The 14,795-nt window shown below is 46.4% G+C and overlaps 1 protein-coding gene across 4 annotated transcripts in view; it reads left to right on the top strand.

The window, feature by feature from the left end:
• The first annotated feature begins 11,419 nt into the window (after nt 1–11,419).
• The window catches only part of LOC135550114 (CUGBP Elav-like family member 3), a 63,185-nt gene continuing 59,809 nt past the window's right edge, over nt 11,420–14,795 (top strand). For all 4 annotated transcript variants that reach the window (XM_064980615.1, XM_064980614.1, XM_064980612.1 and 1 more), the window contains exon 1: nt 11,420–11,652. In XM_064980615.1, the coding sequence (XP_064836687.1) occupies nt 11,430–11,652 (223 nt within the window). In that variant the 5' untranslated portion in view covers nt 11,420–11,429. The remainder of the gene's footprint in view (nt 11,653–14,795) is intronic.

The following is a 14,795-nucleotide window of genomic DNA, read 5'->3' as shown; positions in this document are numbered from 1 at the left end:
AAATGGTGAGAAAAAGAGAGATGGTTTGTTAAAGAAGAATGGTAGAAATTGTAATCAGAGTGAATTGAAGACAGGAGGAGAAATGGAAGTGAATGAGGGTGAAGTATCGGAGGAAGTAGGTGTGGTGAAGTTCTTGGAGTCCGAGTTTTCCACCAAGGGTCAGGATATAGATGAGTCTGTGACAGGAGGAGTGACATTTTTGGATAAAGTGGACCCTTGCCCTTTGGCTCATCCGTTTATGGTTTCAGGGTGGCCGAAAACAGAGTTGGGTGCTGTGGAATCAGTGAGGGTAACCAGAAGTGGTCTCGTGATAACTGTTTGTGTTTCTGCTGGTCAGAGGGAGCAGGCCCTCCGTGTTAAACGAATGGGGGCAAGTGATGTGAATTGTTTTGCTCTCAAAAAATGTGTGCCACTGAAAGGAGTGATTACTGGGGTAACGGTAAATGTGAATGCTGACCAACTGAAGGTTAAGATTCCTGGTGTTTGTGATGCTAGTTGTTTGGTGCGACGCAGACAGGGTGGCGTGAGTAGAGATCCCAACAAAGTGATGTTAGGATATATACAGTTGAAGTCAGAAGTTTACATAACCTTAGCCAAATACTCAGTTTTTCACAATTCCTGACATTTAATCCTTGTAAAAATGCCCTGTCTTAGGTCAGTTAGGATCACCACTTTATTTTAAGAATGTGAAATGTCAGAATAATAGTAGAGAGAATGATTTATTTCAGCTTTTATTTCTTTTATCACCATTCCCATTGGGTCAGAAGTTTACATGCTCTCAATTAGTATTTGGTAGCATTGCATATAAAATTGTTTAATTGGGTCAAAAGTTTTGGGTAGCCTTCCACAAGCTTTCCCACAATAAGTTGGGTGAATTTTGGCCCATTCCTCCTGACGGAGCTGGCGTAACTGAGTGAGGTTTGTAGGCCTCCTTGCTCGCACATGCTTTTTCAGTTCTGCCCACACATTTTCTATAGGATTTAGGTCAGGGTGTCATGTCTTGTTATGTCTGTTCCTGTCCTTTCTCTTCACTCTGTCTCTCTCTGCTGGTCTTTTTAGGTTACCTTCTCTGTCTCTCATTCTTCAGCTGTTCTACATCTCCCCTAACTAGCTCATTCACTCTTTCACACCTGTTCTCTCTTCCCCCTCTGATTAGGTCTCTATTTCTCTCTCTGTTCCTGCTACTTTCTGTGTCTGATTCTTGTTTGTGTTTTTCATGCCAGAAGCAAGCTGTCGTCCCGTTTGCTTCCACCTTGTCCTATCCTGTCGGAGTCTGCCTGGCAGGTGCATCCTGCATTATACTAACGTTCCTTTTGTTCCATTGACAACGTTGGAAGAGGATTTATGCCATTCCTGTTTTTCATTAAAGAACTCTGTTTTCTGTTAAAACCGCTTTTGGGTCTTCACTCAAGTACATAACAGAAGAATCAGACCAAGAATGGACCCAGCGGCTCCGGACCCTTTTCACTCCGCCGTCGAGATCCAGGGAGCGATGCTAGGCAGACACGAGGAGGAATTGTCTGCTGCTCGACATGCCGTTGAGACCCTGGCCGTCCAAGTCTCCGACCTCACAAGACAGGTTCACCAACTCCACCTCGATCCACCGCCCACTTCCAGGGTTTCCGAGTCTCCGGAGCCCAGGATCAACAACCCGCCCTGTTACTCAGGGGAGCCCACTGAGTGCCGCTCATTCCTCACTCAGTGTGATGTGGTGTTCTCTCTCCAGCCCAACACTTACTCCAGGAGCGCAGCCCGCATCGCCTACGTCATTTCTCTCCTCACCGGACGGGCGCGTGAGTGGGGCACGGCAATCTGGGAGGCGAGGGCTGAGTGTATTAACCAGTTTCAGGACTTTAAGGAGGAGATGATACGGGTTTTTGACCGTTCTGTTTTTGGGGAGGAGGCTTCCAGGCCCCTGTCTTCCCTATGTCAGGGGAATCGATCCATAACGGATTATTCTATTGAGTTTCGCACTCTCGCTGCCTCTAGTGACTGGAACGAGCCGGCTTTGCTCGCTCGTTTTCTGGAGGGTCTCCTCGTCGAGGTTAAGGATGAGATCCTCTCCCGGGAGGTTCCTTCCAGTCTGGACTCCTTAATAGCTCTCGCTATTCGCATAGAGCGACGGTTTGATCTTCGTCGCCGAGCACGTGGAAAGGAGTTTGCGTTCTCCGTTGCTCCCTCTCCACATCACTGCCACCTGCCGCATCACTGCCACCCTCCCCCGCCGGCTCGGATGCTGAGCCTATGCAGCTGGGGGGTATCCGCATCTCGGCCAAGGAGAAGGAACGGAGAATCACCAATCGCCTCTGTCTCTACTGCGGCTCCGCTGGTCATTTTGTCACCTCATGTCCAGTAAAAGCCAGAGCTCATCAGTAAGAGGAGGGCTACTGGTGAGCGCAACTACTCAGGCCTCTCCTTCTGGATCACGCACTACCTTTCCGGTCCATCTCCGCTGGCCCGGTTCATCTGCTTCCTGCAGTGCCTTGATAGACTCTGGGGCGGAGGGCTGTTTTATGGACGAGACCTGGGCTCGGGAACATGACATTCCTCTCAGACAGTTAGGGGAGCCCACGGCCTTGTTCGCTTTAGATGGTAGTTCTCTCCCCAAGATTCAGCGTGAGACGCTGCCTTTAACCCTCACTGTCTCTGGCAATCATAGCGAAACCATTTCTTTTTTAATTTTTCGTTCACCTTTTACACCTGTTGTTTTGGGTCATCCCTGGCTAGTGCGCCATAACCCTTCTATTAATTGGTCTAGTAATACTATCCTATCCTGGAATGTTTCTTGTCATGTGACCTGTTTAATGTCTGCTATCCCTCCTGTTTCCTCTGTCTCTTCTTCACAGGAGGAGCCTGGCGATTTGACAGGGGTGCCGGAGGAGTATCACGATCTGCGCACGGTGTTCAGTCGTTCCAAGGCCACTTCTCTCCCTCCACACCGGTCGTATGACTGTAGTATTGATCTCCTTCCGGGAACTACTCCCCCCCGGGGTAGATTATACTCTCTGTCGGCTCCCGAACGTAAGGCTCTCGAGGATTATTTGTCGGTTTCGCTCGACGCCGGTACCATTGTCTCCTCCTCCTCTCCCGCCGGAGCGGGGTTTTTTTTTGTTCAGAAGAAGGACGGGTCCCTGCGCCCATGCGTGGATTATCGAGGGCTGAATGACATAACAGTTAAGAATCGTTATCCGCTTCCTCTTATGTCTTCAGCCTTCGAGATCCTGCAGGGAGCCAGGTTTTTCACCAAATTGGACCTTCGTAACGCCTACCATCTCGTGCGCATCAGGGAGGGGGACGAGTGGAAGACGGCGTTTAACACTCCGTTAGGGCACTTTGAATACCGGGTTCTTCCTTTCGGCCTCGTTAACGCTCCAGCTGTCTTTCAGGCACTAGTTAACGACGTCCTGAGAGACATGCTGAACATTTTTGTTTTCGTTTACATGGACGATATCCTGATTTTTTCACCGTCTCTCTCGATTCATGTTCAGCACGTGCGACGCATCCTCCAGCGCCTTTTGGAGAACTGTCTTTATGTGAAGGCTGAGAAGTGCACTTTTCATGCCGCCTCTGTCCCTTTTCTCGGTTCCGTTATTTCCGCTGAGGGCATTAAGATGGATCCCGCTAAGGTCCAGGCTGTCATTGATTGGCCCGTTCCTAAGTCACGCGTCGAGCTGCAGCGCTTTCTGGGCTTCGCTAATTTCTATCGTCGTTTCATCCGTAATTTCGGTCAGGTGGCAGCTCCCCTCACAGCCCTTACTTCTGTTAAGACGTGCTTTAAGTGGTCCGTTTCCGCCCAGGGAGCTTTTGATCTTCTTAAGAATCGTTTTACATCCGCACCTATTCTTGTTACACCTGACATCTCTAGTCAGTTTGTTGTTGAGGTTGACGCGTCAGAGGTGGGCGTGGGAGCCATTCTTTCTCAGCGCTCTCTCTCTGACGGCAAGGTCCATCCTTGCGCGTTTTTCTCTCATCGCTTATCGCCGTCAGAACGTAACTATGATGTTGGTAATCGCGAACTGCTCGCCATCTGCTTAGCCCTAGGCGAATGGCGACAGTGGTTGGAGGGGGCGACCGTTCCTTTTGTCGTTTGGACTGACCATAGGAACCTTGAGTACATCCGTTCAGCCAAACGACTTAATGCGCGTCAGGCTCGTTGGGCTCTGTTTTTCGCTCGTTTCGAGTTTGTTATTTCTTATCGTCCGGGCTCAAAAACACCAAGCCTGATGCTTTATCTCGTCTCTTCAGTTCTTCTGAGGTCTCCACCGACCCCGAGGGGATTCTCCCTGAAGGGCGTGTTGTCGGGTTGACTGTCTGGGGAATTGAGAGGCAGGTAAAGCAAGCACTCGCTCACACTCCGTCGCCGCGAGCTTGTCCTAGGAACCTTCTGTTCGTTCCCGTTCCTACTCGTCCGGCCGTTCTTCAGTGGGCCCACTCTGCCAAGTTAGCCGGCCACCCCGGCGTTCGGGGTACGCTCGCTTCCATTCGCCAGCGTTTCTGGTGGCCCACTCGGGAACGTGACGCGCGTCGATTTGTCGCCGCTTGTTCGGTCTGCGCGCAGACTAAATCTGGGAACTCTCCTCCTGCCGGCCGTCTCAGACCGCTTCCCATTCCCTCTCGACCGTGGTCTCACATCGCTTTAGATTTCATCACCGGACTGCCTTCATCAGCGGGGAAGACAGTTATTCTTACGGTTGTCGATAGATTCTCTAAGGCGGCTCATTTCATTCCTCTCGCTAAGCTCCCTTCTGCTAAGGAGACGGCTCAGATCATTATCGAGAATGTTTTCCGAATTCATGGCCTTCCGTCTGACGTCGTTTCCGACAGAGGCCCGCAGTTCACGTCTCAATTTTGGAGGGAGTTTTGCAGTTTGATTGGGGCTTCCGTCAGTCTCTCGTCCGGCTTTCATCCCCAGTCTAACGGTCAAGCCGAACGGGCCAATCAGACTGTTGGTCGCATTTTACGCAGTCTTTCTTTTCGTAACCCTGCGTCTTGGTCAGAACAGCTCCCCTGGGCAGAGTACGCCCACAACTCGCTTCCCTCGTCTGCTACCGGTCTATCTCCTTTTCAGAGTAGCCTCGGGTACCAGCCTCCGCTGTTCTCATCTCAGCTCGCCGAGTCCTGCGTCCCCTCCGCTCAGGCTTTTGTCCAGCGTTGCGAGCGCACCTGGAAGGGGGTCAGGTCGGCACTTTGCCGTAATAGGGCGCAGACTGTGAGGGCCGCTAATAAGCGTAGGACCAAGAGTCCTAGATATTGTTGCGGTCAGAGAGTATGGCTCTCCACTCAGAACCTTCCCCTTAAGACAGCTTCTCGCAAGTTGGCCCCGCGGTTCATTGGTCCGTTCCGTATTTCCCAGGTCATTAATCCTGTCGCAGTGCGACTTCTTCTCCCGCTATCTTCGTCGCGTTCACCCGGTCTTCCATGTCTCCTGTGTTAAGCCCGTTCTTCGCGCCCCGCTCGTCCCTCCCCCCCATCCTTGTCGAGGGCGCACCCATCTACAGGGTTCGTAAGATTTTGGACATGCGCCCTCGGGGCCGTGGTCATCAGTACCTAGTGGATTGGGAGGGGTACGGTCCTGAGGAGAGGAGTTGGGTTCCCTCTCGGGACGTGCTGGACCGTTCGCTGATCGATGATTTCCTCCGTTGCCGCCAGGTTTCCTCCTCGAGTGCGCCAGGAGGCGCTCGGTGAGTGGGGGGGGGTACTGTCATGTCTTGTTATGTCTGTTCCTGTCCTTTCTCTTCACTCTGTCTCTCTCTGCTGGTCTTTTTAGGTTACCTTCTCTGTCTCTCATTCTTCAGCTGTTCTACATCTCCCCTAACTAGCTCATTCACTCTTTCACACCTGTTCTCTCTTCCCCCTCTGATTAGGTCTCTATTTCTCTCTCTGTTCCTGCTACTTTCTGTGTCTGATTCTTGTTTGTGTTTTTCATGCCAGAAGCAAGCTGTCGTCCCGTTTGCTTCCACCTTGTCCTATCCTGTCGGAGTCTGCCTGGCAGGTGCATCCTGCATTATACTAACGTTCTTTTTGTTCCATTGACAACGTTGGAAGAGGATTTATGCCATTCCTGTTTTTCATTAAAGAACTCTGTTTTCTGTTAAAACCGCTTTTGGGTCTTCACTCAAGTACATAACACAGGGCTTTGTGATGGCCACTCCAATACCTTGACTTTGTTGTCGGAGCTGGCATAACTTTGGAAGTATGCTTGGGGTCATTGTCCATTTGGAAGACCCATTTGCGACCAAGCTTTAACTTCCTGGCTGATGTGTTGAGATGTTGCTTCGAAATATCCACATCATTTTCCTCCCTCATGACGCCATCTATTTTGTGAAGTGCACCAGTCCCTCCTGACTCAAAGCACCCCCACAACCTGACTCTATCACCCCCGTGCTTCACGGTTGGGATGGTGTTCTTCAGCCTGCAAGCCTCTGCCTTTTTCCTCCAAACATTTTTCTGCCAAACAGTTCTATTTTTGTTTCATCTGCCCAGAGGACATTTCTCCAAAAAATACGATCTTTGTCCCCATGTGCAGTTGAAAACTGTCATCTGGCTTTTTTTTAGACGGTTTTGGAGCAGTGGCTTCTTCCTTGCTGAGCGGCCTTTCAGGTTATGTCCACATAGGACTCGTTTTACTGTGGATATAGATACTGTCGTACAGGTTTCCTCCATCATCTTCACATAGTCCTTTGCTGTTGTTCTGGAATTTATTTGCACCTTTCGCACCAAAGTACGTTCATTTCTAGGAGACAGAACGTGTCTCTTTCCTGAGCGGTATGACGGCTGCGTGGTCCCATGGTGTTTATACTTGCGTACTATTGTTTGTAAAGATGAATGTGGTACCTTCAGGCATTTGGAAATTGCTCCCAAGGATGAACCAGACTTGTGGAGGTCTCCAATTTTTTTCTGAGGTCTTGGCGGATTTCTTCTGATTTTCCCATGATGTCAAGCAAAGAGGCACTGTGTTTGAAGGTAGGTCTTGAAATACATCCACTGGTACACCTCCTATTGACCAAATTATGTCAATCAGAAGCTTCTATAGCCATGACATAATTTTCTGTTTAAAGGCACAGTCAACTTAGTGTATGTAAACTTCTGACCCACTGGAATTGTGATACAGTGAATTATAAGTGAAATAATATTTGTTGGAAAAATTCCTTGTCATGCACAAAGTAGATTGCCAAAACTATAGTTTGCTAATTAACACTTTTTGCCGCACCGATCCCTTTAGCAGCATCATTTTCGTCAACATCCGCTGAATTGCAGAGTGACAAATTCAAATTAAATTACTAAAAATATTTAATTTTCATGAAATCACAAGTGCAATACACCAAAACACAGCTTAGCTTGTTGTTAATCCACTTGGTGTGTCATATTTCAAAAAAGCTTTACAGCGAAAGCAAACCTAGCGTTTATGTTAGGACATCTCTCTCAGTAGACAAAACATTACAAACAGCTAGCAGCAAAGTAGATTGGTCACGAAAGTCAGAAAAGCAATAACCAAGTCACTTGGCTCTGTCATAACCTCACATGGTCTCTCCTATCATTGCTATGCAGATGACACACAATTAATCTTCTCCTTTCCCCCTTCTGATGACCAGGTGGCGAATCGCATCTCTGCATGTCTGGCAGACATATCAGTGTGGATGACGGATCACCACCTCAAGCTGAACCTCGGCAAGACGGAGCTGCTCTTCCTCCCGGGGAAGGACTGCCCGTTCCATGATCTCGCCATCACGGTTGACAACTCCATTGTGTCCTCCTCCCAGAGCGCTAAGAACCTTGGCGTGATCCTGGACAACACCCTGTCGTTCTCAACCAACATCATGGCGGTGGCCCGTTCCTGTAGGTTCATGCTCTACAACATCCGCAGAGTACGACCCTGCCTCACACAGGAAGCGGCGCAGGTCCTAATCCAGGCACTTGTCATCTCCCGTCTGGATTACTGCAACTCGCTGTTGGCTGGGCTCCCTGCCTGTGCCATTAAACCCCTACAACTCATCCAGAACGCCGCAGCCCGTCTGGTGTTCAACCTTCCCAAGTTCTCTCACGTCACCCCGCTCCTCCGCTCTCTCCACTGGCTTCCAGTTGAAGCTCGCATCCGCTACAAGACCATGGTGCTTGCCTACGGAGCTGTGAGGGGAACGGCACCGCAGTACCTCCAGGCTCTGATCAGGCCCTACACCCAAACAAGGGCACTGCGTTCATCCACCTCTGGCCTGCTCGCCTCCCTACCACTGAGGAAGTACAGTTCCCGCTCAGCCCAGTCAAAACTGTTCACTGCTCTGGCCCCCCAATGGTGGAACAAACTCCCTCACGACGCCAGGACAGCGGAGTCAATCACCACCTTCCGGAGACACCTGAAACCCCACCTCTTCAAGGAATACCTAGGATAGGATAAAGTAATCCTTCTCACCCCCCCCCTTAAATGATTTAGATGCACTATTGTAAAGTGGCTGTTCCACTGGATGTCAGAAGGTGAATTCACCAATTTGTAAGTCGCTCTGGATAAGAGCGTCTGCTAAATGACTTAAATGTAAATGTAAAATGAATTGCTTACCTTTGATGATCTTTGGATGTTTGCGCTCACGAGACTCCCATTTACACAATAAATGTTTGTTTTGTTCGATAAAGATTATTTTTATATCCAAAAAACTCCATTTGGTTGGCGCGTTTTGTTGAGTAATCGTGATTGTGCAGGTCACAACGGGCAGACGAAAATTCCAAATAGTATCCGTAAATTTCGTAAAAACATGTCAAACGTTTTTTATAATCAATCCTTAGGTAGTTTTTACAATAAATTATTGATAATATTTCAACCGGACGGTCGCTTTTTCAATAGGGGAGAGAGAGAAAAGGTCTGTGCGAGCAAGAGAGAGAAAATGCGTGTGCGAGCAAGGAGGCCTACAAACCTCACTCAGTTACCATGTGGAAGCCATAGGAAAAGGAATCTGGTTAATATCCCTTTAAATGGAGGGAAGGCATGCAATGGAACAGAGAGGTTTCAGAAAAACACCACTTCCTGGTTGGATTTTCCTCCGGTTTTCGCCTGCAATATCAATTCTGTTATACTCATAGACAATATTCTGACAGTTTTGGAAACCTTATAGTGTTTTCTATCCTAATCTACCAATTATATGCATATTCTAGCTTCTGGGCCTGAGCAATAGGCAGTTTAATTTGGGTATGTTTTTCATCCAAACATCAGAATACTGCCCCCTAATCTCAAGAGGTTTTTTAACAAGAAAGGTGTGGAGTGTTTGAAAAACGAGTTTTAATGAGTCCAACCTAAGTGTATGTAAATTTCCGACTTGAACTGTAAGTTATCAGGGCCCTGGACGTTCCGCCACCCTAGGTGAGACAAAAATCTTTCATAAATGCATGTAAAGGCCTAGTTTCGCTGGAGCTGTGTAAAATAAGCTTTCTGTCAATGACCCAGCCTTAACGAATTTTGTTTATTTAAATATCAAATTTGATTGTCCAATATACATTTCAGCATTTCTTCATTTTGTGGCCAGCCTAGAGTGACCTCTTTCCTCTGCTGTTGTGCTGCATTACAGTCATTGATGTTTTCTCTCGGTAACTGTCCATGGTCCTGAAATCAAATCAATGATACCCAGAATTTCCACAAACTTCAGAAAGTTCCCATTATTTGGCTCATTCAGCCTGTCAGTGGTCCCACGTAGTGCAATGTTCTGGGTGGCCATTACACGTATCAGGGCTATGAGCCTCTGCAGCACCTGCTGACAGTGGAGAGTCTCTCCGTCAATAGCCCGTTGGGCTTGGGCATCGATAGTTTGCTTGGACACCAGCCTGATCTCCAGCTCCTTCCACCTCTGGAAACTTTCTAGGCGTTCATGCGACTTCTCATGAGAGCTGAGGAGGTGGGACAGATTCTTCCAGGTCCTGGTTCCATCCCTGACCAGCGCAGATTTGCCCTCATGTGAAAAAAGTTTGCCACGTTTTGCTTGGAATAAATGAGCCATGGTCTCTCCACTCTCTCCCCGTTCGTCATCCTCCTATTGCAGTGGGCCACCGAAAATATTTGTTACCCCTCATCTCTTGGGAAATTCCCCTCCTTTTCCTGATATGGCCCAGCCTGTTTTTTTATGTCATCGGGGACGTGGAGCAACAGATCTGAGTCCAGGTCCAGATAGTAGGGTCTCCGCCGGCATTGTTTGGAGGTGTGGTTAGGCCTGGTGCAACCACCTGTCCTTGTCTACCCAGAGAGCTGTCATCATCGGTGGAAGTGGATGGCTCGGACTGCTCTGGTTCGCCCTCTTCGCTGCTAGAACCAGCAAACGGGGGCTTGTCCGTGTCTGCGAATGAACACACCGGCTGATGGACATCGCTCAGATGCAGAACGACAAGTTTTACCTTGTCATCTCGGGGATTCAATCCCGCAACCTTCCAGTTACTGGCCCAACACTCTATCCACTAAGCTACCTGCCACTCCATGGGCGGGGTGCCGTGCAAGAGAGGCAGGTTGAGGTTTTCAGGGTTAGACTAGTGCAGAAGTTGTCATGCTGAGCCAGGAAAGAAAGTATAGGAATATGGATCAAGTGGGAGGGATCCTGAGAGGAGTGGTATGAGTAGTTGATCTGTACCAGTACAGAGGGATAAGCCAACAAGTGATATATGTTTCAGTAAGATTGGATTTTTGGCATTTATAGCAATGGTTATCAACTGTACTGCAGGGAATGTAAAGTCACAGAAAATAGAGGTTGTGGTGGGCGCTGCTAAGAGGTTTTTGAGTGTGCAAGACTTGACATCATAAGAGTTGCGGGGTGTGTTAAGTGGTGGTGTCTCTTCCTTTCAGGCTATTGGCCTGAAGTAAGACTAAATATATTTAAGTAGTGGAGTATGGTATATTTTGATATTTTTATCTGAGTATAGTCAGGTATTTTAGTTTTTTTCAAGCAAATCATAAGGGAGTTATACTCCAGTCGAGTAGGTGGCGTAATGCAACATTTATTGGACCTCATCGAAGAAGAATACCCTGTCGTTTCCAACGGGAGCAAATTAATCATAGTGCGCAGAACAGGCAAGGAGTTGGGCAGAGCCAAGCACGAGCTAGTGAGATCCTATTGGCGCGTGCAAGCATTTATTTGTATATTTCCGCTAGGGAACGCCTAGTCTATGAAGTGCGCGTGTGCAATTACTAAATTCCCCCTTGCACTTAAAAAAAAACTTTGGCAAAGGGTGAAGTCTACAACACGCAGTCCAATATGTTTGTTACAGATTATAGTTTTGGAAATAGAAAACTGTATGGAGATGAAATGTTTAATCGAAGAGACATTTTGTAGAATTTCGCGCCATCTTCTCCTACTGCCGGAAATTGGGCTTTCTCTCATCACCATATTTGGTAGTGAGTGGAATCGACGCCAAACGGATGCTTCAGGTTTATACATCCGCTGAAATATCTGGCTCATTGTTTTATGTGTGGCTTGGCAGTGCAAGGCCCGAAGATGGCTGCAGGATCAGGCGCGTCAAGCGGCCAAAGTCGTGGTTTGCCTGTGGCTCTGGAGTCAACTTTGGACCGACGGTTTCAAGGAGTGTCGAACACAATGGAATCAATTCAAGGACTATCAAATTGGTGCATTGAGAACAAGAAATACCACAGCCTTATCGTGCGTTACTGGATTAAATGGTTGAGGAAATGTGAGTTGCTAATGTTAGCTAGCTAACGATAGCTGATTTGCCTGACTCGCTTAGCGCTCGTTATTTATATTGCTAGGTTAGCTCATTTTAACTAGGTTACTGTTAGCTGCATACGTTAACGTAAGTAGCTAGCTATGTTTAGCGAATGCTAACAGTATCTAGTTAGTAACATTGGTGCACAACACAGGAATTTAATGTAAAATGTAGTCATGTAATGTATCTTATAGTTAGCTTATTGGGTAACGTTAAGTAACGCGGGAGTGCGCCTATGTGGAACTAGTTAGTTAAAAAAGTTAGCTAATGTTGACTTGCAGTGTCAGTCAGCTATCACTAACGTTACTAGTTGTGATGTCTAGCAAATGTTTGTTATAACGTGTTTGGTCATTTGTTGACAAACAATGGCTTTATTGAGCAAGTATTCTACGCATAGAATTAACGTTAGTGTTTTAACTTTTTACCTAACGTTAGCTATTATTCTGTTAAGACTGTCAAATTTCCTCTGCCATCCTTGGTTTATCACCTTAAATCAGTTGGACTTGTGTCAAACAGTAACAATCAAAATACATGTAACTAGCTAGATAAATAGTTCAGTAATTAGCCTACACGTTTATAAAATATACTATGTTATTGAGTTTACTGTAACTTCCTGCCTGTTAACTACATAGGAGTTATTGCACAATAAAAATAGGTACGTTTTGAGGAGCAGACAAGCCTACCCCAGGAAATGACCAAATATTTTGGGAGCTTCAGTTGTTGTAGGCCTATAGGGAGTGTATAGTGCTTGTGTACGATAATTGAAGATGCCTGAATGTATTGTTGTTCAGGTCTCCCGGAGACCGGAAATATGCTGTGCTGCTTTTGCTATATGCTTTCCTCTGCTTTTTTGTTAATGACAGTGAAGCTTTGGTAGTCCATATTTATGTTATGTGCTGTGTTGTTTTAGAAACTTTTTTTATATATATTTTTTTAAAGAGTATAGTTATTAGCAAAGTATGCTTAACATGCAGACTAGACAGCTCGCAGGCATTTTCATTTTGTCCTCCAACTCCAATCAGGACTAACAGGTTGAAATATCACAAAGTCTGAACCAACTATATTAATTTGGGGACAGGTTGATAACCAAACATTTATGGTAACAGCTAGCTTGCTGTTGCTAGATAATTTATCGTAGGATATAATAAATGTACCCATACATGTTATTCAATCATTGCACCCACACTGCTCACGCGCGTCAACGAGAATCTGCGTAGCCAGGCGTTAAAATAGAACTTGGTTCTATTTGCGATGCAAGTCCCGTCTCTCCCATCTCCTCATTGGTTTTTAGGAGCGTATACCCATATGGGTGAATTGAAAGATGAACTGAGGTCCACACTCCAGCCCTGTTTGTAGTGGTAATGCACCTTAAAGTTGGTTGCCAACCACCATATAAAGTCAGAAGAAGTCTGAAGGAGGAGAGATGACTAGAAACTAACTCAGTTCACCCTTTTATCTGTGGATTAATTGTCGGAGTAGAGGACCTTGTGCATTTGAGGTAAAATAACAACCCAATGTATTTATCCCATGACAAATTAGTTACCAACAGCAAGCTAGCAAGCTAAATTGCCTTAAATGTTTAATGCTTTTCAACCTGTCCCCAAATTAATATAATTGGTTCAGATTTCATTGACACTTTTCAACCTGAGTGTCCTGATTGTGGGTGGACAAAATCAACATGCTTGTGTGACTGGTCTGGTCAGCATGAAACTCTAAATGACTGTTTGATGCTGTTCATGTGTAGTTTTTAAAGCCGCAATAAGCAGTTGAAACAATAACAAGAATTGTCTCGGCCAATGTTTCTGTAAAAATATAATGGATTTGGCTGGGTAAATGTAACCACTCTCAAATTCATAGACAAAGCTATGGATGAAAGTACTGACCATCCATCATAGCATTAGTTTTGACGAGGTATAGTTGGTTTACATTTACAAACATGGGAGCTTATATTTTGGGTTCTAATGGGGTATGACCGTTGAACTAAGCCCATTGGGGCTTTTTTTTATAGGTATTCAAGAATCAATGGGTAGGTCTACATATCATAGATATTACACACCTCATAATATTTAAATATGTTGGTGGTTGTGAAGGATCCACTGGATGGATTGGTTCATTGTGCTTTATATTCGTCCACTTTACTGTACCTTGATCAATGCTGTTATGCTTTTTATGAATTCACAGCACTACACATGCACTAGATTCAAGCATCACTCATATTCAACAATTTAATATTGTCAGCCGGCAGGCCCTGTGTTTGCAATGCCAGTTGTGAATAGCTGCCCCTTCATTGTTGTGTTAAAGCTTAATTAGGCTTATTCTGTGTGCTTTGTTCAAAGACAAATGCTGATAGAACCTGAATCAACGGTGATGGGCTTTTATTACGCTGATCGATCATTCATAGGCTACACTGAAGGGCCAAGCCACAGCCGATATGTGCTAAAGGTGTATTGCCGTGCAACTTGAAGAAGGGGTCTTTGTGTGATTCCTTCATGGGCTTAGTTTAGGAGCAAGTGATTGTTCACTCACTCCAAAATGAATCGCCTGCTAATTACTCCTGTTTATACCTATTGCCCGAGGAAGAGTACAGTGTTAGGTTGGTATGCCTGGTCTTGTTACTACAGCAGTGAATTAGGTATTTTCACCCAGGCTTAGATAAGTATCAGGATGTTGTTGTGATTGCTTTGGAGGCTGAGCTCTGAGTTTTTCAGCCACCATGACTGTTTGCTGGTGCTCCTGCCTTTTCAGCACCAGAAGCTGATGTTGGCAATGCTTAAAAATGGTATAATGTAGGCTTAAAGGGCGAGTTTGTTTTTGCATGGCCCGGTGCCCCGGGTGGTGGAGATTTTACTTAAGGAACAATGTAGGCCTGAAACCCTTAGAGGTTCTTCCATTGGCACTTTGAAACCAACCCAGGTTGGGCTGGACTTGGCCAAGCTCAGTTGTTTCCACTGCTTCCAGATAATTATAAATTATGTCATGTTGCTAGGTAGCCAAAATGTGACTGCAGCTGGCTTCACTAATGTTGCTAGCTAGCAAGATGTTGAATAATTTAATTCACCCTCACTATACTGTAACTAACATTACCCCATACTCCTGCCAGTACAAGCCAG

This window comes from Oncorhynchus masou, chromosome 12 (assembly GCF_036934945.1).
Source record: "Oncorhynchus masou masou isolate Uvic2021 chromosome 12, UVic_Omas_1.1, whole genome shotgun sequence".
In the NCBI taxonomy this organism is placed as follows: Eukaryota; Metazoa; Chordata; class Actinopteri; order Salmoniformes; family Salmonidae; genus Oncorhynchus; species Oncorhynchus masou.
The sequence above is the reverse complement of the archived record's forward strand: the minus strand, read 5'-3'. Positions and strand labels throughout refer to the sequence as shown.